The sequence below is a fragment of the Melozone crissalis genome, unplaced genomic scaffold, assembly GCF_028551555.1.
Source record: "Melozone crissalis strain CALT ecotype California unplaced genomic scaffold, PUWL_Pcris_2 ptg000032l_1, whole genome shotgun sequence".
Classification (NCBI taxonomy): Eukaryota; Metazoa; Chordata; class Aves; order Passeriformes; family Passerellidae; genus Melozone; species Melozone crissalis.
Genome location: NW_026535810.1, coordinates 1,674,432 through 1,697,385, shown reverse-complemented (window position 1 = coordinate 1,697,385; position 22,954 = coordinate 1,674,432). Strand labels below are relative to the sequence as shown.

Here is a 22,954-nt window from a genome sequence, read left to right as displayed (position 1 = left end):
ACACACCTCACACACCTCACACACCTCACACACGTTACACACGTTACACACGTTACACACCTCACACACCTTACACACCTCACACACCTCACACACCTCACACACCTCACACACGTTACACACGTTACACACCTCACACACCTCACACACGTTACACACCTCACACACCTCACACACCTCACACACCTCACACATCACACACCTTACACATCTCACACACCTTACACACCTCACACACCTCACATACCTCACACCTCACACACGTTACACACGTTACACACGTTACACACCTCACACACCTCACACACCTCACACACCTCACACCTCACACACCTCACACACCCCACACACCTTACACACCTCTCACACCTCACACGCCTCACCCACCTCACACACCTGCTCACGCTCTTCTCCTCCCCTCTCCGCCCGGCTCTGCCCGGCCGGACTCCGGTGCTGGCTCAGCACCCGCTCCGGCTCTGCAGCACCGGCACCGGCACCGGGGGCTGAGGGGGGCACGGCTGGGGCGCGGGGGCAGCGCGGGCAGGATGCGGGCAGGGACCGGCTGCCCACAGGGCACCTGTGCACACCCCAGTACCCCCCGCACACCCCTGCACACATTGGTACCCCCTGAGCACCCAGAACTGCCCTGTCCCTGTCCCCATCCCCGTTCCCATCCCCGTTCCCGTTCCCGTCGCCGTTCCCGCCGCGCTCCGCCCCGTGCCCGTCCCCGCCGTTGCCAGCAGGGGGCGCCCGTGCGCAGCGATCGCGCCCCCGTGCCCGGCCCGGCGCTACCGGGCGCTGTTTGTGGCTGTCCCGCCCGCTCCACCGGCACCCCCGGATCCTCCCGGCCCCACGGGGCACCCCCGATCCCAGTCTTGTCCCACTGGGTAGCCCCGGCACCCCCGGATCCTCCCGGCCCCACCGGTCTCACCGGGTCCCCTCGGATCCCTCCACTCCCCAGGAGTCCCACCGGGTCCCTGTGGCCCGGCCCAGAGCCCAGAGCGGGTTCCCAGCACCGTTCCCCAGCCCAGATGCCCAGCTGCAATCTGATCACACCCGGGGTTGAAGGGCACCGGCATTACTGGGGCATTGGGACCACCAACACCACCGGGACACCGGGACTACTGAGCCAGCAGGGCATGGGAACCACTGGGACCATAGGTACCACCAGAACCATCAGGACAACAGGACCACCAGGACACTGGGGCATGGCAACTTCTGGAACCATTGGGACCACTGGGATCAGAGGGGCACAAGGACCAGTGGGACCATTGGCACCACTGGGATCAGAGGGACACTGGGGCACAGGGACCACTGGGACCATTGGCACCACCAGGACACCGGGACACCGGGACCACCAGGACACCGGGACATGGGAACTTCTGAACCATTGTCACCACCGGGATCAGTGGGACACAAGGACCAGCGGGACCACTGGCACCACTGGGATCAGTGGGGCACAGGGGCACAGGGACCATCGGGACCATTGGCACCACTGGGGCTCCCAGCATTTGGTTCTGCCCAAGAGTCTCAGCCCAGCCCTGGAGGTGCAGAACCACATCCTTGTAGGGTACAGAGTTTATCCCAAGCACCCGCTGGTCCTGCAGCACTGGGCTGAGCCAGGAGTTCGGATTAACAGAATAATAACAGAGGAAAATCTCTTAATGAGTGCAGCATTAATTACTGTTACGTATCAGAGAATCCGCCACGCTCTGGGCGAGAGCGGGGCCAGCGTGTGCCAGGCCCAGGCAAGCCATCACCTCCTGATGGGCCTTGGCTCTGCACTCCCAGCTCGTGTTCAGAAAATCATTAGTGTCATTAGACTCCAGGGTGGAGCAGTGTTCCTTGGCCAGGAGTGCCTGGGCATGGCCAGGGAGCAGGGATGGGGTCCCAAGAGGGGCTTTAGCAGGGCTGGGGATGGGGGCTCAGGTCCCTGGGGGGAGCCAGGGAGGGATGGGGCAGGTTTAATGCCAGGGGCCTCTGGTAGGCACTGAGTGTTCCAGTCTTGTTAATGACTTCATATAAAACTCCCTGCCAAGCACAGATTAATGAGCAGCCAAGTCATTTCCATCGTGTGGGAAGTGACAGCACAGCCCGGTTACAGGGACTGCTCTGGGGTGCATCCCCTGAGCACAGGGGCTGGGCAGCCCCCTCCCCTCCCAGCAGCTCTGGTGGCCCATTGTCCCCTCAAGTGCACAAGGTGACAAGGCCCTGCTGCACCAAGGCCATGGTGCAGCCCCACAGGAAACACCTGCCACAACCATCAGCCCTTGAGGAGCAGGGGAGAGGGAGGGCAGGAGGGATCCAGAACACACAGCACGTCCTGCCTGAGGGGCCAGGTCACAGCCCTGTGCCAGAGGGGACAGAGACCACAGCTGGGGTCCCAGTGAGGAGAGGGGCTTCCCTGGGGCAGCTGGAAATCACAGTCTGCTGGAAATCACAGTCTGAGGGGGCTGGAAATTACAGTCTGTGGGGCTGGAAAACAGTCAGTGGGGGCTGGAAATCAGAGTCTGTGGGAGCTGGAAATCACAGTCTGTGGGGGCTGGAAATCAGAGTTTGAGGGAGCTAGAAATCACAGTCTGTAGAGGCTGGAAATCAGTCTGTGGGGCTGGAAATCACAGTCTGTGGGGCTGGAAATCACAGTCTGTGGGAGCTGGAAATCACAGTCTGTGGGGCAGTTCCCATTGCTCCTGCCCATCCTCCTGGACATCAGAGCTGTGCTGCTGGGAAGGGTCTGCATGGAGCCAGGACAAGCTCTGGATGCAGGAGGGCACTCAATGCCAGCAGAGGCTCCTGTGGAGGAGTCACAGGGCTGGTGGAGTCCCTGTCACCAGCAGCAGCAGGTTTGTCACATCCCCCTGGGTCCTTTGGCGTGACTGGCCTCGCCCCAGAGTGGGGTTTAAATCACGATTCCCTTCTGTGAGCACACGTGTCCCCAGGCCAGTGCTGGTTCCTGCCTCACCCACCTCCAACGTCTCGGGTGTCCCAAGCTGGGATTCCCATCTGGTTCAAGACCTTGCCCTGGGGCTGGTGTGGGTGCAGGATGAGTGTGGGAGCTGCTGCTCGTTGCCCACAGTCAGCAGAATGCTCATGTGGCTCCCTGCCATGCCCAGTGAGGGGAGCAGGATGAGCAGACAGGGTGTGATTGCATTGCCACACCGAGGAATGAGACATGAGAAAATGCAAGAGCTGCTGCTGCCTGGGAGATGCTGAAAAGGTAACGTGGGAAACTCCAGAGGTTGGAGTTTGTCATGGAGATGGAGCTCAAGCAATTCCTGGTGGCTTGAGACTTTAGCTCTGTTCAGACATAGAAATATTCTTCTGTCTGAGTAAAACAAGCCCTGAGGTGTGTCCATCTGTCCTTCTTCCTCTGGTCAGCTGGGGGAGATTCACAGATCCTTGGTGCCACCCAGCATCAGAGCAGCTTGTGCCTTGGGCTCTGGGAATGCCCAGATCTGCTCTGGGCTCTGCAGATCTGGGCATTCACCTCCCCCAGCAAGGGAGGTGGCTCATGAAGCATCAATGACAGGGCTGGGACCTCACCTGATGCTCTGCAAAGCACTCAGGACGCGGGCCAAATGCAGGAACATCACCCTGGGCCAAATGCAGGAACATCACCCTGTTCCACATGATCCACAGAGAGGAGAGGAGAGGAGAGGAGAGGAGAGGAGAGGAGAGGAGAGGAGAGGAGAGGAGAGGAGAGGAGAGGAGAGGAGAGGAGAGGAGAGGAGAGGAGAGGAGAGGAGAGGAGAGGAGAGGAGAGGAGAGGGGGCTCATCAGTAGCCCAGGGTGGCCCTGATTTGGGGCTGCCAGTGGAGCAGCTGGAGGGCAGTGGCACAGCAATATCTGACTTTGCTGCAGTTTGGAGCCTGCAGAGGGACAATCCAGAGTCACTCCTTGTCCTTCCCTTCTCCCCACTGCCTCCTTTGCCTCCTCCTTCCCTCTGGGCCGGGCTGTGCTGTCCATCTCTCAGTCTCTCGGTGTGGAAGGAGGGGATTTAAGGGGGTGGCATCTCCCCCACCCTGCAGCCCGGCTGGCTGATGGCAAAGTGCCCCGGGCAGCCCAGAGGGAGTTTCCATTGCACACACAAGCGCTGTTTCCTTTCATGGTAATAGGAGCCGCGATGGCTTTTTCCAGATAATGTGGGGGGGCCGTCAGGACACGTCCTGGCAGATGGTAAAGAATCGACAGCTGAGATAGAAACAAAGACATCATGTGTCACTCCACACCTTGATATATTTGTTCCCTATTTTCTGTTGTTGAGACTCACAGAGCAGCAAGGGTAGAGCCTGTGCCTGCCATTTCTCACACTCAGGAGTGCTCCTTTCCCAGCTCTGCAGCCCTCAGTGAGCTCCAGCTGAGCTGGGAATCGCTGTGGAAGGCACTGGGAGAAGCTGGCCCACAGGGGAAAAGCAATGACTCCTAATTAGCTCTTATTCATGACATTAAAAGCACAATTAGCCGTTATTGTTTGAGGTAAATGCAACACACTGACCTTGGCCGTTCCACAGCAGCTTTTCCCACTCTGGGCACTGCGTGTGCAGCGGGGTCACCCCAGCAGGAAAGGAAATGCCACCTCCCCTCCAAAGCAAACCGAGGAGCTCAGTCCTTTCCTCCTGCTGCAGCACACGAGGCACAGATTGCATCTCCAGCGTGCTTCTTGTGGAACACACTCTGATACCATCTCCTGAGCTTTATGATGTTCTTTTTTTCTTTTATCTCAAGGGAATTTGTTGTGGGTGAGTGCTTCAGGAGAGCCTGGGAGATTGAATTCTTCTGGTAGCATGAAATAGCTGAGGCAGAACTGCTCCTGTGTGTCCTGATGTCAACAGCCAGCACAGGGGAGCTCTGTGCTGAGGGTTCCTGACGTCAGAACAGTGTGGGATTGTTGTTCCAGGTGTGGGATTGGTGTTCCAGGTGTGGGATTAGTGTTCCAGGTGTGGGATTGTTGTTCCAGGTGTGGGATTGGTGTTCCAGGTGTGGGATTGGTGTTCCAGGTGTGGGATTGTTGTTCAGGAGCTCAGCCAGGGGCCAGGGCAGCAGCTGACCAGCAAGAGCATTGGTCAGAAAAGACCAGGGAAAAGCTGATATTGCAGGACAATTTCCAGAGATTGTCTGTGTGACATCTGCCACAGCTGGTAAAAGAACTGAAACCTGGGCTGAGGTTGTGATAATACACAAGAAAAGCTGTAAAAAGGCCAGGTGTCCCCTCCCTGTGGGCTGTGGAAGGGCTTTGCCTTGTGTTTTAGGGCAGTTGGCACCTTCAGGCTGACTTGGAACTTGGCCTAAAATGTGGGGGTGACCTGAGGGGGGTCGGACCTCCCAGCACAGCTTTCAGCCCATGTGGGAGGCTCAGGGCCAAGGAGGGAATTGCCTGGAGCAGGAGGGTGTTTGCTGGAGCAGTGAGCACATTTGGAGGAGCTGGGAGCAGGGGTGGCCCAGGGTGGCTCTGGAGCACAGCTCTCACACGATGGGTGTTGGGTAATCCTGTGCCCCCAGAGCAGAGGGAAATGAGCCAGGAACAGCTGATCTGGGCCCTGCCAGGATGGTGCTGGGAGCTGAGCACTGTCCTCTGTTTGCTCTGCTCTTTGCCAGTGCTGGGCTGTGCCCTGGTCCCTCCTTCCCCAGCTCTCTGAGGGAACGTGGGCATTCCAACCTCTCAGTTTTTGCAGCTTGGGGAGCCAAAATTCCAAATCTGAAGCCCATGAGTGAGGGAATGCTGTCCATAGAGCAGAACCCTTGAATGGGAGGATCCAGAGTCTCTCTCTTGTGGCTTGGTGGCTGCCCAGACAGTCACCCCACGCCCCTGGAGCTGCTGAAGGGAGCGTGACTGCTGTGAAGTCCTGAGATCTAACAGGAGGCAGATAAAGCCTTGTTGTTCCTGTGTCCTTCGGGGAACATGAAAGAAAGGAGGCACCATGAATTACCGAGGGTGAGGCTCTGGGAACATCTGAGCACCTCCAAAATCAGTTAGTGCATTATAACGTGAAAACAGCCGGAGGGGGCTGGGAAGGAAGGAGCTCACAACAGGAGCGAGAACACAAAAGGGTTCCTAATCCCCATAACTCCTTCACTACCTCACAGGCACCTCTGAGAAAAGCTAAAATAACTTCTTTTATTGAGAATGCCATGGCTGGAGCCAGGCAGGCCGGGCTGGGTGTGCGATTTTCCACCGCACACAACAAGAGCTGGCGTCACATCAGCGAAGGGCTTTTTTCCCCAAGAAAGAATAAAACAGAGCAGTCCCACATTTCCTGCTTCTTTGCTGGTTTTTTTCCACGCCAATACCTGTCCAGATATGTTACTGTAATCATTCTGCTCGGTCCTTCAGTGGCCTGGGGCAGGTGTGGCCAGCACTGTCCCTCCCTTCTGTGCCAGAGTGGACAAACCTTGGTGTTTGCAGGGTTGGGGTGTGTTGGGCTTTGCCCATCACCACTTTTGATAGAGGTGATGCTGCTCCTGCTACCATTGGCATCGCTGTCTTCAGCTGCAAATCTGTAGGAAAAAGCCTAGAGCACAAACACTGATAAGGATTGATCATACTCTTCCTACTGATAAGGATTTATTCTACTCTTCCCATTGATAAGGATTGATCCTTCTCTTCCCATCAGGAATTGCCAGTAACCTGCTCTGCCCTACCTCTATCTTGTAGTTTCAGTCCCTCTCCTCTGATTTAGGATGTTTAAGCATTAAACCCTGCCTCGGTGTTGTGGCACAGGATTTTTTAGCTTCTACACATTTTTTAGAAGTTACAGGCAGTTTCTGTGGGATTTGGGATAGGTGGTGGAGCAAAGCAGGTACTGCTGGGAAACATTACTCATCCACCCTTAAAACTGACTGAAAACCCACCACTGTAGGGACTTTCCAGTCTCTGTAGGGAGATTCAGCCCAGGCTGGTACATAAGCAGAAATTGCTGGAGTTTATTCTCTTTTGAGCTGTAAGATTTCTGCCAAATCCTCTATCAGTACACAAATCCTGCCAGGTCTGTGCTTGTCCTGCAATAAAGGTCCTGACAGGAAAGTTTCCATCCAAAGTTTCCATCCGGCTTTGGCTTGGCCCATGTAAAGATTATGGATGCACAGAGCTCTTGTGTGTATTTGGCTTTAGACTCTTTTAAAAAGCTTTCCTTGGCTTTAGACTCTTTGAAAAAACAAACAAACAGATTTGTAGATGTTTGCAATGATACTAGCAGGTGACTTGGCGGATAACAGAGGATTCACTTGTGTTACTCCATGAGGGAGCAGCGGGTGGAGCAGGAACGGACACTGGGAATGCCAAAACATAGCCCGGAGCAGGGACCTGCACCACGCCAGGTGCTGGGAATCAAAGAGGAAAAAGGTCCCATGGTGGATGTGACAAAAGATGCGAAATCAAGGAGAGGAAAATGATGATTCTGGAAGTTGGCTTTGGCTGTCAGGGGTGTCGAAAGGCGCCGGCAACGCCTCCTGGCCGGGCTATAAAGGGCCCCGAGGCAGCGGAGCGAGCACTCGCTGCTGCTGCTGCTGCTGCTGCGCTCCGAGCCGCCTCTCTGTGCCCCTGCAGCCTCCAGCATGAGCACCACTGTCCGCCAGTACTCGTCCTCCACGTCCCTCAAGGGCTTCGGCAGCCTGGGGGGAGGCTCCAGCAGGGTCTCCTCCGTGCGTGCCGGGGCCGGGGGGTACCGGGCCCCCAGCGTGCACGGCGGCTCCGGCAGCTACTCCGTGTCCTCCCGCGTGCTCTCGGGGCTCGGCAGCGGCTTCGGGGGCAGCTACTGCAGCAGCGCAGGAGGGGCCCTGGGCGGCGGCTTCGGGGGCGCCTATGGGGCCGGCTTTGGGGCCGGCTTTGCGGGGGGATTTGGAGGCTTTGCGGGCGGCGATGGCATCCTGCCGGCGGGGGAGAAGGAGACCATGCAGAACCTCAACGACCGCCTGGCCAATTACCTGGACAAGGTGCGAGCCCTGGAGGAGGCCAACACCGACCTGGAGGTGAAGATCAGGGAGTGGTACAAGAAGCAGGCGCCTGGTCCTGACCGCGACTACAGCCCCTACTACAGGACTATCGAGGAGCTCAGGAACAAGGTAGGATGCTGGTGTTAAGGTGACATCTTCACCAAAGTCACTTGAGAAGAGATGACCTTGTTCGTAACAGCTGGAGGGGAGAGGTTTATCAAATAGCAGATAATTAGTGTGAAATGAAAAGCAGAGCTTTGGAACAACAGTCACTATGGACAGCAGATCACCAGGCACCAGAATGGGGTTTCTGTTGACTGTTCTGGTGCAGGGAGAAAGATGGGGCAGGAAAGGAGTCAGATAGTGATTCAGGTTACCTGATGATACTTGCTGCCACACTGTCACCTCCTGCCTTCCTTTTCACTACAGGAATATTGAGGAGCTAAGGAACAAGGTAGGATGCTGGGATTATCACTGTGGGATGTGTCAGAGAGGAAGCAGAGAAGATGACTGTTACCTCTGTAATTAGTCATTACTAATTATGTTGTAAAAAGCGTCCCAGTGGCATGTGTGGAGTTCCCGGCTGGAAATCAGACATGTCTCAATGTCAGCTTTTGGTTACATCCTCCTGAGTGGGACAAGTGGCAGCTTTCACTGGCAGGAACAGATCTAAGAGGATGTAAGGCAAAAATGAAGAAAACAGACAAGTCTGCACTGATCTTGTGAGTTCTTGGGAGTTTAAAATTAAGGTGCAGGGAAATTTGCAGCTGTGGGCAAACTATGAAACACTGATGTCATATTTGGAAGCACTCAGGCAAAGAATTTGAAAACTTGTTTCAGCTCCTCCTGTGGTGGAAATTTAGATGATAAAAAGATGAATCTGACCAATAAGAGTCAGAGTTTTTTGCCTCTTTTGGCAATTTCTGCCCCAGGGCTGGAATGGTACAAAGTCTCCAGCCCAGGCAGCTCAGGGGGGATTCCTCTCTGTTTGATTGGAGTCCCAGCATACCATTTTGGAGGAAATGCTCCAGTTTACATTGTTCTCTGTTACTTCCCATGCATGAATTGCCCCCAGGGATTCCAGCAGCTGTGGACAGCTGGAGCTGCAGGAGTGCTGGCAGAGGATGCAGGGAGCTCATTTTCCCCCCTCTCCTCAACAGAGTTCTCCTCCCAGTGTGGGTTATTTGCTCCTGCTTTGGTAATATGAAAATCAGAATCTGTAGGCACCTGCTCACTGCCTTTTGCTCTGTTTCTGCTGACAACCAATTAAATCCATCCCAGAATAAAGTGTAACAAGCACAGACACCCCACTGGTCCCGCTGACCTTTCCACAAACAACACCTGCCCTGGAGGATAGGAACAAAGGCCACCATCAGATCTCACACTTCTTATGTGGCCTCACTGCCTTTTGAAATGCTTACTGGTGGATTTTTGGAAAGGGAGGTCATGGAGTAACCAGCAGTCAGTCTCAGCTGCATCTCACTTGTCCTGATTCCAGACTTCTGATAAGGAAATGCCAAACTTCCCCAAAAGTGTTGCTCCTGTCCCAACACTCAGCCAGCAGGAATTCCTGACACTCTTTTATCTTTCACTGCCCAGGTGTTGGCGGCCACAGTGGACAATTCCAACCTCCTGCTGCAGATTGACAATGCCAGGCTGACAGCAGATGACTTCAGGACTAAGTAAGACACATTTCCTGGAAAAAATGGAATAAAGTGTGCAGGGAAGTTTGATGAAATTAGGAGAAAATCCCATCCAAAACCTAGAAAGGCAATGAAGCAAAGCCTTCAAAATGAGGGTGCAATTTCCAAAGCAGATGGTTCTCTCAGCCTTACAGGCCCACAGGGATTATGTTGGTTCATTCCAAACCTACAATTTTATTCCTGTTGCTGATTTATCTCTTGTACAGAGACCTTGCCCTGTGCCTCACTGTGCTCTTAATGTGTGTGTGCAACTCCACAGAGCCCAGGGCAGTGCCAAAGCCTGGTGTAAGGAGCAGGGTGATGTTATAGACTTGGGTGGACACTTCTTTATCAGTTTCCCCCCACTTTGCTCAGAGCTTCCCCTAGGAAAATTGTCAATGGGGCCATGTAGTAGTGCCACAATGCCAACAGCAGTGTGGAGGCACAGACAGGAGCTGTGTGTCCAGCTGGCAGGGCTGGTGCAGCTTTGCTGAGTGTGTTTGTGCCCCAGGTTTGAGTCGGAGCAGGCTCTGCGCATGAGTGTTGAGGCCGACATCAACGGCCTGCGCCGGGTCCTGGACGAGCTGACCCTGTCCAGAGCTGACCTGGAGATGCAGATTGAGAACCTGAAGGAGGAGCTGGCTTATCTGAAGAAGAACCACGAGGAGGTGAGCACAGAGTCAGGCTCCAAAAAGGCCACTCTGGGTAGTGAAATTTGAGTTCTGGTCCAGCCTTTAAGGCTGTGCTGGGTTCTGAACTGCTGGGCAGGAGGTGAGAAGTGCTGGTGAGGCAGCAGAGGGGATACACTCTGGACAGCAGCACATCCTCCCTGGAGCCTGTGGAAATCCCATTCACCATTTGACACGTCAGTAATACCCATTGTGGCTGTTAGAGGTTTATTAACAACCCTGGCAGCTTCTGGCTGGGAAGGTCTGTTCCCTGAGAAATGAACCAACTACAGGCACTGCTTTATTCTGTGGAGAATTAAGTCCAGTGGGGATTTCACAAGAATTTGAATCATTTTATTTGTGGCCATGGAGCAAATACCCCAATTTGCTCCCTTTTGATCAGCCCCCAAATGCTCACTTTCCTGAAGAGCTCTCTCTCAAGGGGAACATGTTATATGCTGGTTCTTGAATTGCATTATGATGATGTTCTTCTCCTTTTCTGTCAGGAAATGACTGCCCTGCGCGGGCAGGTGGGTGGGGAGATCAGCGTGGAGATGGACGCTGCTCCTGGCATCGACCTGACCAAGATCCTGGCGGAGATGCGGGAGCAGTACGAGAGCCTGGCGGAGAAGAACCGCAGGGACGCCGAGCAGTGGTTCTTCAGCAAGGTGAGGAGCAGGGGCTGAGCACTGAGCACAGGGCTGGGGCTGGGGCTGCTGTACAGGGGGAGTGTGGTGGCCTTGGAATCTGCTTTCTCGTACAACATCACGTCATCATTGGAACATGACGAGAATAGTGGAGAGTAGGCCCAGAATAAGGAGTTGTAGTGGAATCATATTGTTAGTCCTGAGGTGGTTAGGAGAGCAGCAGCTGCTCCTAGGATGGGTCAGGGGCTAGGGAGGGTGTACTATGTGACAAAATGTGCTTGGTGTGCCACTGAGAGTTAGATGTTTTCTTGTAGGTAAAGGCTCAGTAGGAGCACAAAGACATAGGCTTGGATTATCGCTCCTGCTACCTCTAGGATGGTTAGTAAGAAGAGAATTAGTAGAGTTAGAAGCGAAACTGCTGGTATTGTGGAAAGTAGGGCTGTTGTGGCTGTAGAGATGAGTTGGATGAGAAGGTGGCCTGCTGTGAGGTTGGCTGTTAGGTGTACACCCAGTGCTAACTAGGCTCGTTGTTTCCATTAGGATTAGGGCTGGGATTAGTGGGGTAGGGGTGCCTTCTGGCAGGAGGTGGCCTAATGGGGCGGAGGGTTGGTTTTGCAGTCCTGTTAGGAGGGTGGCTAGTCTTAGGGGGAAGGCCAAGGCTCTGAGGGCTTTGCCTCTCTGCAGACGGAAGAGCTGAACCGGGAGGTGGCCATCAACACGGAGCAGCTGCAGAGCGGCAAGACGGAGATCACGGAGCTGCGGCGCACGATCCAGAGCCTGGAGATCGACCTGCAGTCGCAGCTCAGCACGGTACCGGGGCTGGGCATGCAGGGAGGGGAATGCAGGGCTGTGCCCACCCTGGCCACCCCCTGAGCCCATCCCCGTGTCCGTCCCGCAGAAAGCGGCGCTGGAGGGCACCCTGGCCGACACCGAGGCGCGCTACGGCACCCAGCTGGCCCAGCTGCAGATGCTGATCACGGGCGTGGAGGAGCAGCTGGCCGAGCTGCGCTGCGACATGGAGCGCCAGAACCACGAGTACAGGGTCCTGCTGGACGTCAAGTGCCGCCTGGAGCAGGAGATCGCCACGTACCGCCGGCTGCTGGAGGGAGAGGACGCCCAGTGCGTGAGGGGCTCTGCTGGGAGGGCAGTCACTGCCGTGTTTTCTGAAAAATCCTCTCACCAGGATTTCTTTTTTGAGGTTTCTCAGCTTCCCAGGAGGAGAAATGCTGGCGAAGGGATTTTTCAGAAAGTATGACAGTGACAGAGGGCGGCTGGGAGGAGATGGGTCATAGCAAAGGAAATAGAAAGTGAACCACCTGCATCCCCTGGAGGGTTCTCTCAGCCCATTCCCTGATCATTGCATGCAACAGGGGCTCTCTTTTCAGTCCCAGCAGTCCACAACAGCCCAGTGGTTCTAACAGCCCTGCAGCATCCCTGGGTTCCAGCTGCCACCCTTCCATGTCTGTGTGATCCCAGGCAGGTGCTGCACTGGTGTCTGAATTCCTGTGTCACACACCCATCCTTAACAGTTTCTCCCTTCAGTTGGGACACTGGCAGTTTCCAGAAGCATTTGAATCATGTATTAGTACATAGTATTAAGGCAGGGTTTAAATAATGATCTCATTGTGGACATTACTCACTTTTTTCCTGTTTCTCACCTCCTTTTCCTTGTTCTTCTCCCATAGCATGTCTTCCCACTACATCTCGCAGCCTGTGAAAGAAGGTAAGGACAGGTCTTGGCTGAAACCCTGATCATACACAGCTCTCATACCCTCACCCACCTTCTTAGCACAGACTACTTTTACTTTTCTACTAAAGTTACTATTTGATTATATTTCCAAAATTTGAACATATATACAAAAATTTTACGATACAACAAATTTATTATATAACAAATATCACGATATACCAAAACATGTGTCAGAAATTATCTGAACAGACTGAATCTGTACAATTTAGCAGTGGGAACGTGGTGCTATATTGGGTTTCTGATGTGATGACTGTAGTAATAAATCTGTAAGGTCTTTAAGGCACTTCCTCCTTGCTGCCCCGGCAGTAACATCTCCTTCTTTCCCCACTGCAGGACCAGTAACCACCCGCCAGATCCGCACCATCTTCGAGGAGGTGCAGGATGGGAAGGTGATCTCCTCCCGGGAGCAGATCACCCAGGCTGCCCACTGAGGCACTGCCTCTTTTGCTGCAGACCCTGCCCAGCACAGCCAAGCAGATCCCAGCTGACGTGTTCTTGCCATATGGATCACCAAAAGCACCTTCTCCCACCATCACCCCCCTCGTTACCCTCTCTCACCCTTCTCTCACAGAAATCAAATAAAGCTTCTCTTTGCATTCCTGCAAACCCAGGTCTGGTCTCAATGCTCTTGGGCTGTCCCACCCCTGCAGCTGTGGGACAAAGCTGGGAGGAGCAATATTCTCCATCCTTGGTACCCTGATTGTGGGGCCTGCACACCAACACCTCTGTAATTCCTGAGACCTGGCAGCTTCAGGGAGAGGGTGTGGGGGGAGTTTGGAAAGGAGCTGATCTCAAAGTGGTGGGAGGTGAAGCCTGTGAGAATCACAGATTGGACAAAGCGCTGCGCCCCCGCTGCAATGCCCAGCAGCAGCAGGGCTGAAGCTTTAACCCAGCGAGGCCAAGCAAGTGAACAAAGCCCAAATGGTGCAGACAGGACCCTGCAAATGCCACACCCCAGCTCTGCCCCAGCAGCTGCTCCTCTTTCTGGATCCCAACTTTGGGGTGAAACAGTCTGATCTGCAGGCAGGACAGGGATCTGTCAGGAGGGGCTGCTGTCCCTCCAGACAGCCAAACTCATCTCAGTTGGGCTCCTGCTTCCAAGGGCGTCATTGAAGGGTGAGGAAAACAGTGATGGGAAGAGGAGGGTATGGTCTGTGCAAGAAAAAGGATTAAAATTCTTCTGGGAGCTCTTGTGGCACTCCCCGGCTGCCGGTGGCTCCTCCTGACACAGCAGTTCCCACTGCTGACAGCCAGCCCAGCGTTCCTGGAAAGCCAGTCCAGACACATTCTTGGCTGCATTCTGACACATTTATTACTTTGTAAATCCAACTTCTAACTCAATGAAATGAATCAGAGCAGAGCGACTGAATGAGAGCGAGAGCAGAGCTGGCCACACAGCTTTGAAACCCTTCTACAGAAATCTGTCTGGAATGTAGGAGGAGATAAGAGAGAATTCTTTATTTTCCCCCAAACATTGGAATGATGCCTGCAGTGCATCATCTGCCCTGCAGCCAGGCTGGCAGGGCTCCATGGTTTTGAGGCCCCCAAGCCCCTGCCCTGCAGCTCTGCCCAGTGCCTGGGCTGTGCCCCCCTGTCTCAAGCTCCATCAGGGAAGGTATAGGTTGGATATTAGGAAAAAGTTTTTCACTGAATGAGTAATAATGTACTGGAACGCTCTTCCCAGGGAGGTGGTAGAATCACCAACTCTGGATGTGTTTAAAAAAAGACTGGACATGGCACTTGGTGCTATAATCTAGCTGAGGTGTTAGGGCACAGGTTGGACTTGATGATCTTAGAGGTCTCTTCCAACCTCATTATTCTGTGATTCTGAGATTCTGGGATTCTGTGATTCTGTGATTCTGTCCCCTTGGAGCAGACCCCCGTGACCCTTGTGGGGCATTGGCTGCCCTGAGCATCCCCAGCATCCCCTGGTTTTGGTTTGAAGTTTAATGCTGATGATCAGCGTGCTCATCAGTGGGTTGGGATAAAGGCTGCTGCACATCATCACTGATCCATGGGTCAGCAGCAGCACAATTCCCAACCCTCCCAGCCCCAGCACCTCCATGGTCCTGCAGACTGTGCTCCCTCCACTCCCACAGCCCCGAGGAGGGAGCCCAGAGCAGCCGGGGGACTCTCCCTGGGGGAATTCCTGTCCCAGAGCTGGGTAAAGACAGGGCTGAATTGCTCAAGATCAGATACCTGAGAAGGGTCGGGACAGACACAGCTTGCACGGCCACACCCCATTCCAGGTCACCTCTTAGGGACCTTGTTGTCCCCACGGGTGGTGCAGGGACCACCAACACATCTTGCAGTCCCTCTGAGTCCCCTGCCATGCCTGTGCCACTCTGGTTTTTGCAAAACCCAGTGCAGGGATGCTGAGGCGCCTCTCTGGAATTCACCCTTGCTTTATATTTTCCTCTGGTAAAAGTCTTGGCACACCTGTGTTCCTATAGAAACAACAAACAACACTTTGCTAATGAAATCCCCTGCTTTAATTACTCCTGCAGAGTGTGAGGGAGGTGTGGAAAACAGATGTCAATTTTCTCCTGCCTTGAGCATTAATAATTAGTCCTGACCTTAGGAAACCCCACGGAGGAGGGAGCTGCAGGGGTGGTTCATGCTGACAGGCAGCAGCAGCTAGAGGCAGGTCTCAGAAAGTGGGAATTTAGTCCAGAAAGATGGTTTGACTTCTCAGGCAACACTGAATTCCTCTCACAGAAAAGACCACTTTAGAAACATGCGTTAATGCATGGTTCTCAGCTCATTTTAGGAAACTTTTTGATGATAATTTGATTCCAGGGCAAACTTTATAAACATATAAAAAGAGGGAAATGGTTTTATCCAGGTGGTATCTGCATCTGCTGATATGTAATTTTGGACCCAGAACTTCACCTCCATTTTCCCTTAAAGTAAGACCAATTGTATGTTTGAACACAATTGTGCTACCATTAAGTTGCTGTTATGCTGTAGGACTGGAATTCTGATTTTGAATAATATTAAAAATGAGCTTACAGTGTGCACGTGCTTAAGAAGAGTGGCAGGATCTAGTTTCATACTCAGCCTTTTACTTCAAAGGGTGTGATAGAAACAACATGCAGTCCTTGTGGTTGTGTTCAATGGGAGGTCATGGAAATAACGTCCTTGAGTGCTTAATGTAGTTTTAAGTCTTAATTAATGCTCATGATTTTAATTGCTGCCCTGTGGCATTACCAAAGTATCATAGATATTCTGGGCTTTTACAGCATAGCAGATCAATGGCAAACAAAAGATGAAAGGAAAGGCAATTCCCCATAGAGGAAGAACCGTGCATCCCCCGTGTGACACACAGGTGACAGTGTGACACTGTGCCACTCTGAGGGCTTTGCTCAGGGCAAGGCTGAGCGTTTGGACTCACACAGGGGCTCTGCACTGGTTTTGTCTCTGAGATTGCCCTTTGCCCACATCCCCGCTGCAATCAGAGAGCACAAACCGCGGCATTGCCCGGGCAGAGGTGAGGAAATGAAGATGGGGACGAAGCACATTCCTGGCATTGCCACGTCCCGGCCGCCCCCGCCTGCTGCTGCACCTTTTCCATCTGCACCTGGGCAGGACAGCGGCGAGTGGGCGTCCCCTGGCACGGTGCCCGGCGCTCACACGACAGCAACACTCCAGGGGACAGAGCCAGAGCCAGCAGAGCTCTGATCCTCCAGCTCTCCGATCCTCCAGCTCTCCGAGCTGCACGGACTTGTCTCCATCCACCAGTGAAGATAGGGAACCTCCAGAGCAGCCAACCCTGATATTCCAAGGACACGTCCCACTCCTGTACCGTCTCCAGCTTTCTGCAGATGGAGGGGAGGGAGTTGTGCCCTCTGAGCTCCTCAGCAATGTACCTTTGTTCTTCCTTCCATACCCTTTCTCCCCTCCTTTGGCAAATGATCTAAGGAAGAACTTGGCTGTTGGGAAGGGGCTGTTGGGGCCTGTCTGCAGAGACAGCCCAACAATCCACCGTGTGCACACATGAGCAATCCCTTCCCCTCCACACCCTGCAGGATGAGCCAGGCACACTCACATTGGTGGGTTCTGCCTGGGCTGTGGGTCAGCAGGGCCTGGCCACACCGCTGTGCTCAGTTCTGGAGCCTTTTTGCTCGCCAGAGATGATCTCTGTCTCTCCTGAAGCTCTGTTTAGATGGGAGGCGTAAACTCCAAATTCACAGTGAAGCTGTCCTGCCTGCTCACAACTGACAGAAAAACATCACAGCAAACATCACTGGCACCAGCTGCTGAGCTGTGCTCCTGTTCACAGGGCTTACACACCAAAAGCTTTTTCCTTATGTCCTTCATCTACTTTCTGCTGTCCCACATTTTCCCTTGAGATCTCATAATTTCCAGCTAGCCTCCACATCCTGTCCTTTTGGGATGGTTTGCTAAGTTCACAAAGAAAACAACCCATCCTATCACCTTTCCACAGTCCCCCACTCTTGGGTGGTCTCTGAAGACTCCAGTGAGCCCTGGAGCACAAATTCCCTTTGCATTGCTTTTTCATGACTGCTCATCCCTCTCCCTGTGGATAAAAGAGCGGACTTGTATTTCCAGGATTGGCAGCCAAGTTCCTTCCAGCACCATTGTACTCAGGGGGTTTGGAGGTGCATTCAGGGTCTCACAACGCGGCTGCTGTCCCTGCAGGTGTGTGTGTGCAGCCCAAGCAGGGACAGGAAGCTGTAGCTGGGACAAAAAGCCACAGTAAAAGAGATGCTGAGCTATTCCCTCAAATCCTGCACCGCTCTGTTTCAAAGCTCACAGCGCAGAGGGAATTAAATCATAGCCCTGAGCAAGGAGCCTCCTCCTTTTAATCACACCTGACAATTTACTTGGAAACGGAAGAAGCATAAAGATGCCCTTTGTAAGAGAAAAAGCTTCAAGTGCAATACGACAAAAAGCGTGAATAGAACAAAGGGAAAAATGACGATTCTGGAAGTTGGCTCAGCTTTTATGAGTGATGGAAATCATCGGGAATGCAAGGAAAAAAAAAAAAATAAAAAAAAAGGTGTGGCAACGCCTCCTGGCCGGGCTATAAAGGGCCCCGAGGCAGCGGAGCGAGCACTCGCTGCTGCTGCTGCTGCTGCTGCGCTCCGAGCCGCCTCTCTGTGCCCCTGCAGCCTCCAGCATGAGCACCACTGTCCGCCAGTACTCGTCCTCCACGTCCCTCAAGGGCTTCGGCAGCCTGGGGGGAGGCTCCAGCAGGGTCTCCTCCGTGCGTGCCGGGGCCGGGGGGTACCGGGCCCCCAGCGTGCACGGCGGCTCCGGCAGCTACTCCGTGTCCTCCCGCGTGCTCTCGGGGCTCGGCAGCGGCTTCGGGGGCAGCTACTGCAGCAGCGCAGGAGGGGCCCTGGGCGGCGGCTTCGGGGGCGCCTATGGGGCCGGCTTCGGGGCCGGCTTTGCGGGGGGATTTGGAGGCTTTGCGGGCGGCGATGGCATCCTGCCGGCGGGGGAGAAGGAGACCATGCAGAACCTCAACGACCGCCTGGCCAATTACCTGGACAAGGTGCGAGCCCTGGAGGAGGCCAACACCGACCTGGAGGTGAAGATCAGGGAGTGGTACAAGAAGCAGGCGCCTGGTCCTGACCGTGACTACAGCTCCTACTACAGGACTATCGAGGAGCTCAGGAACAAGGTAGGATGCTGGTGTTAAGGTGACATCTTCACCAAAGTCACTTGTGAAGAGATGACCTTGTTCGTAACAGCTGGAGGGGAGAGGTTTATCAAATAGCAGATAATTAGTGTGAAATGAAAAGCAGAGCTTTGGAACAACAGTCACTATGGACCAGGCACCAGAATGGGGTTTCTGTTGACTGTTCTGGTGTAGGGAGAAAGATGGGGCGGGAAAGGAGGCAGATAGATTTAGGTTACCTGATGATACTTGCTGCCACACTGTCACCTCCTGCCTTCCTTCTTACTGCTTGTGCCCCGTAGCTGCTCCCTGTAAGGCTCCTGATGGAGCTCTCAGCAGGCAAGGACTTGTTATCTCCTGGCCCTGTTCACTGCTGAGTGATATGCAGATGGAGATGAATAGTCATTCTCACAAATATCCTACGAATCAGATTTCTGTCCCCTATCCTTTGAGGAGGGTAAAGGTAGAGGTTAAAGTAGAAAGAAACTGTCCTATGGGATGTTGTTCTTTGGGAGTTGCAGACACAGAATCCAGTCCAGGATTGGAACACTCTGGGCTATGGTAGGTGCTGAAATCAGGTGTGTGCCCTGCTGTAAAATTCAGCAGATGAAGTCATGGCCAAGGTAATTTCTCTATTCTTAGCAGCTCCCTGGATGATTTTAAACAAAAGTCCTTCAGCCAAAACACCAGAATCTGCCCATCCCTCCCTGGCCTGCCATTGCTTGCCCCCCTCAGCCCTTATCAGTCATCCTGAGTGAGCTCAGGTTTGCTGAGGGAATGAGGTGTGGGCGGTTGGGCAATGTCATATCTGGTCTGTACAAATAAATTCCTGGGAAATGGGGCAGGGTCAGCCCCTGGGGGGAACTCACATTCCTAAAATTTCTTGGGCTTCACCCTGGGGGAAAGGGCTTGCCTTGATGCAGAAAGCTCCTCTGCAGATTCCAGCATGTCAGTGTGCTCTGATGGAGCACAGAAACATCTGGAGGCAGGAGCTGTGTGTGGATTTGAGTGATGAAGTGCTGGGTCTCACAGAAACCTTCTGCTCCTGATCCAGGGGAAGGCAGATCCTTCCCTCCCTCTCCCCTGTCAGCTGGGAAATGACCACATCAATATTCCTGGATTATTCCTTGGATATCCTCTGAAGCAGGAGAATTTACAGTTCTTCATTAGCTCGTGGCTACAGAAATTCCTGCTCACTAAATGGCCAATCATTTTCATAATGTCAGAGCAAATACTTGCACCTCAGGTGTAATTATGAAAGCCAAATGAGGTAGGCACAAGGCACTCCCTTCCTTCCTCAACCCTTTTTCCTTCTTAGCTGGGCTGCTCCCATTCCCAAAGCCTGGAGTGCTGCCAGGGCTCAGCATGGTGTGAGCACCTGGAGGTGCCACCTGGGCATGGCAGTGCCCATGGCAGTGTTCCCAGGGGACTGAGCCTGTGCTGATGGGAGATGGAAACGAGCACCCCATCTCCTTCTCTGCAGGGCCCACATGCAAGTCCATGGCCCAGTGCTGCTCCAGCCCTTCTCTGGATGGGATCACTCAGTGTTTGAAATGACTTTGGAACTCTTTCACTTATCCCCCATCAGATTCTTTCTGCAACTGTTGAAAATGCCAACATCGTCCTGCAGATCGACAATGCCAGGCTGGCAGCAGACGACTTCCGAACCAAGTGAGTCCAACACCTCCAAGAGCTTTTGTGAAAAAGGGGGGAAATCCTGGCTGTTCAAGGTGCTTTTTATCTGCACCTGGGGTTGCTCCACTGGAGTGGGAGATTTGGGAATAGTTCATTTCTTCCTGGGCACAGCGTTGCTATTTCTTCACGTGAGAGCTGTGCACACACATTGAATTAAAGATTGTTGGCAAAAATACACTGAGCTGGGGAAGAAAAGATAAGAAAAGTGCTGGATCAGGTGGGTATATGCAGCTGTGTGTGTTGTCCCCAGGTTTGAGTCGGAGCAGGCTCTGCGCATGAGTGTTGAGGCCGACATCAACGGCCTGCGCCGGGTCCTGGACGAGCTGACCCTGTCCAGAGCTGACCTGGAGATGCAGATTGAGAACCTGAAGGAGGAGCTGGCTTATCTGAAGAAGAACCATGAGGAGGTGAGCACGGAGTAGGGCTCAAAGTAGGACCTACAAACATTCCTTGTGCACCAGGGAAACAGTCAGGCCAAACACACAGGAGTCTCTGGAATTAGAGCTGTCAGGAGACACTTGAGCAGGAAAGGGGAGAGAAATAATCCCTTCAGGCAGGGACCTCCAGGACGTCTGTGGGGTTCCTGCGCTGGGTTCAAATAAGAAATTTCTCACCATGGGAAGATGCCATGTCACTCTGACGTGTGCTGTGTCTTTTTTGTGTCAGGAAATGACTGCCCTGCGCGGGCAGGTGGGTGGGGAGATCAGCGTGGAGATGGACGCTGCTCCTGGCATCGACCTGACCAAGATCCTGGCGGAGATGCGGGAGCAGTACGAGAGCCTGGCGGAGAAGAACCGCAGGGACGCCGAGCAGTGGTTCTTCAGCAAGGTGAGGAGCAGGGGCTGAGCACTGAGCACTGGGGCTGGGTTCGTGGCTGCTGCCAGGGCTCTGAGGGCTTTGCCTCTCTGCAGACGGAAGAGCTGAACCGGGAGGTGGCCATCAACACGGAGCAGCTGCAGAGCGGCAAGACGGAGATCACGGAGCTGCGGCGCACGATCCAGAGCCTGGAGATCGACCTGCAGTCGCAGCTCAGCACGGTACCGGGGCTGGGCATGCAGGGAGGGGAATGCAGGGCTGTGCCCACCCTGGCCACCCCCTGAGCCCATCCCCGTGTCCGTCCCGCAGAAAGCGGCGCTGGAGGGCACCCTGGCCGACACCGAGGCGCGCTACGGCACCCAGCTGGCCCAGCTGCAGATGCTGATCACGGGCGTGGAGGAGCAGCTGGCCGAGCTGCGCTGCGACATGGAGCGCCAGAACCACGAGTACAGGGTCCTGCTGGACGTCAAGTGCCGCCTGGAGCAGGAGATCGCCACGTACCGCCGGCTGCTGGAGGGAGAGGACGCCCAGTGCGTGAGGGGCTCTGCTGGGAGGGTGGTGGGAGGAGATGGGTCACAGACAGACACAAAGTGCCCAGGGTGTCAGCCCAGTCAGAGCTTTCAGGGCTGGTTTCTGTGTTCACACCAGCTGCGGATGCCCAGTGCTCTGTGCCTGGTGTCTGGCTGTAGTGGGGTGTTGCTGTGGTTCCTCTGTCCCTCAGGAGAGGCCAAGTGGAGCAAGACTTTTACCTCCATGAGCCTTCTCTGTTTTTCTCCTGCCTGAACACAGAGCCTGTGTAGCAGCGATAATCAGTGTTGGTCCCTAACATCTCTTTGGTTTTGTGCTTCTCTTGCAGCATCTCCTCCCAGTACTCCTCGGCCATGTCCTCACACTCAGGCAGAGACGGTAAGAACCCACCTTTCCACTCAGCCTGGTTCCTTCCCATTCCCAGTCAAAGCAGGGCTGTTTAAAGCAGCGTTTCCCACTCCCTTGTGGAATTCCCACCAGCTCTTGAAGAATATTCACAATCTGATAATGTTTGAAGAAATTTCTCTCCTTCCTGCCGTGAATAATCGTCACCCTTTCCTTTGCAGTCGTGACATCGTCCCGCCAGGTGCGCACGATCGTGGAGGAGGTGCAGGACGGGAAGGTGGTGTCCTCCCGGGAGCAGGTGGCCCTCACCACTCGCTAGGACAGCCCCTGGCCCAGGAGAGCATCAGACTGAGCCAAGAAGTGCCTGAGGCCATGTGTGCTCCCTTCACCTGCTCTTCCTCATGTGCTGCCCTCATTCCATGCAGGTGTCTCTGGACACACTTAATAAAGCTTTTTCTTCTCGCTCGTGCAACTGCAGACTTGTCTGATCACTGACATGTGATCCCTCAAAGCCTCTGGGCTCTGTGTTCATGCCAGGCAAAGTCCTGAAAAACCACAAGAAGCCAGTGAGAGGAGGGGAATGGAGGGACAGGGGCTCTGCCTGGGACAGCTTTTTCCTAATGAACTCAGTGCTTGTAAATGCATGGGACTGGCTAAGACATAAACTGTGTGATACAAAATGAAGGCAATTATGCAATGATGAGGTTTGAGGTCAATGTGCCACACAGCTGATAATTAAAGCCAACAAAGTAAAGCTCAGTTCTCACACTCTTAGGATCATAAAAAGTCACTTTCTCCTGTAAGCTGAACTTAGATGGCTTCAGCAAGGCTGCTGCTGTCAGATGCTCTCCCTGAGACGTGAGCCCAGCATCCAGCTGGTTGGCAAACCTCATCCCTACAGGCCTGCTGTCTCTTTTGACTGTCTTAAATCACACAGTCAGGCACAAAAACTTTTACAGGGCTATTCATGCTGCCCCAGGGCTGCACTTGAGGAACTAAAGTAACCATTGCTTAATCTGCACAGGGATGAGCAGCAATAATTTCAATCACTGTCGTGTGTAACAGATCACTGCTAAAACCTTCCTGAAACTACCTGAGAGGTAGAAATGATGCCTGAGGCTGAGCTGCTGCTCAGGATTAGTGACTCAGCTGGGCAGCAGCAGGTTCTGGCTGTGCCTGTGCCCACTCGCCTGCTGGAGAGCGACCAAGGGAGAGCCAGAGAGGAGAGGAAATTGTTTTAGAGCCAA

General features: G+C 53.9%; 2 protein-coding genes across 2 annotated transcripts; both read left to right on the top strand.

The window, feature by feature from the left end:
- Positions 1-7,481: 7,481 nt before the first annotated feature.
- LOC128940379 (keratin, type I cytoskeletal 14-like) lies at positions 7,482-13,241 on the top strand. The gene is made up of 8 exons (XM_054281766.1): positions 7,482-8,058; positions 9,529-9,611; positions 10,123-10,279; positions 10,786-10,947; positions 11,611-11,736; positions 11,825-12,045; positions 12,612-12,649; positions 13,010-13,241. The coding sequence occupies exons 1-8, from the start codon at positions 7,552-7,554 to the stop codon at positions 13,105-13,107; spliced, it is 1,392 nt and encodes a 463-aa protein (XP_054137741.1). The 5' UTR covers positions 7,482-7,551; the 3' UTR covers positions 13,108-13,241.
- A 4,522-nt stretch (positions 13,242-17,763) lies between these two features.
- On the top strand, positions 17,764-22,163 carry LOC128940378 (keratin, type I cytoskeletal 14). Its single transcript, XM_054281765.1, has 8 exons — positions 17,764-18,326; positions 19,912-19,994; positions 20,269-20,425; positions 20,685-20,846; positions 20,930-21,055; positions 21,144-21,364; positions 21,691-21,740; positions 21,929-22,163. The coding sequence occupies exons 1-8, from the start codon at positions 17,820-17,822 to the stop codon at positions 22,024-22,026; spliced, it is 1,404 nt and encodes a 467-aa protein (XP_054137740.1). The 5' UTR covers positions 17,764-17,819; the 3' UTR covers positions 22,027-22,163.
- Positions 22,164-22,954: the final 791 nt, after the last annotated feature.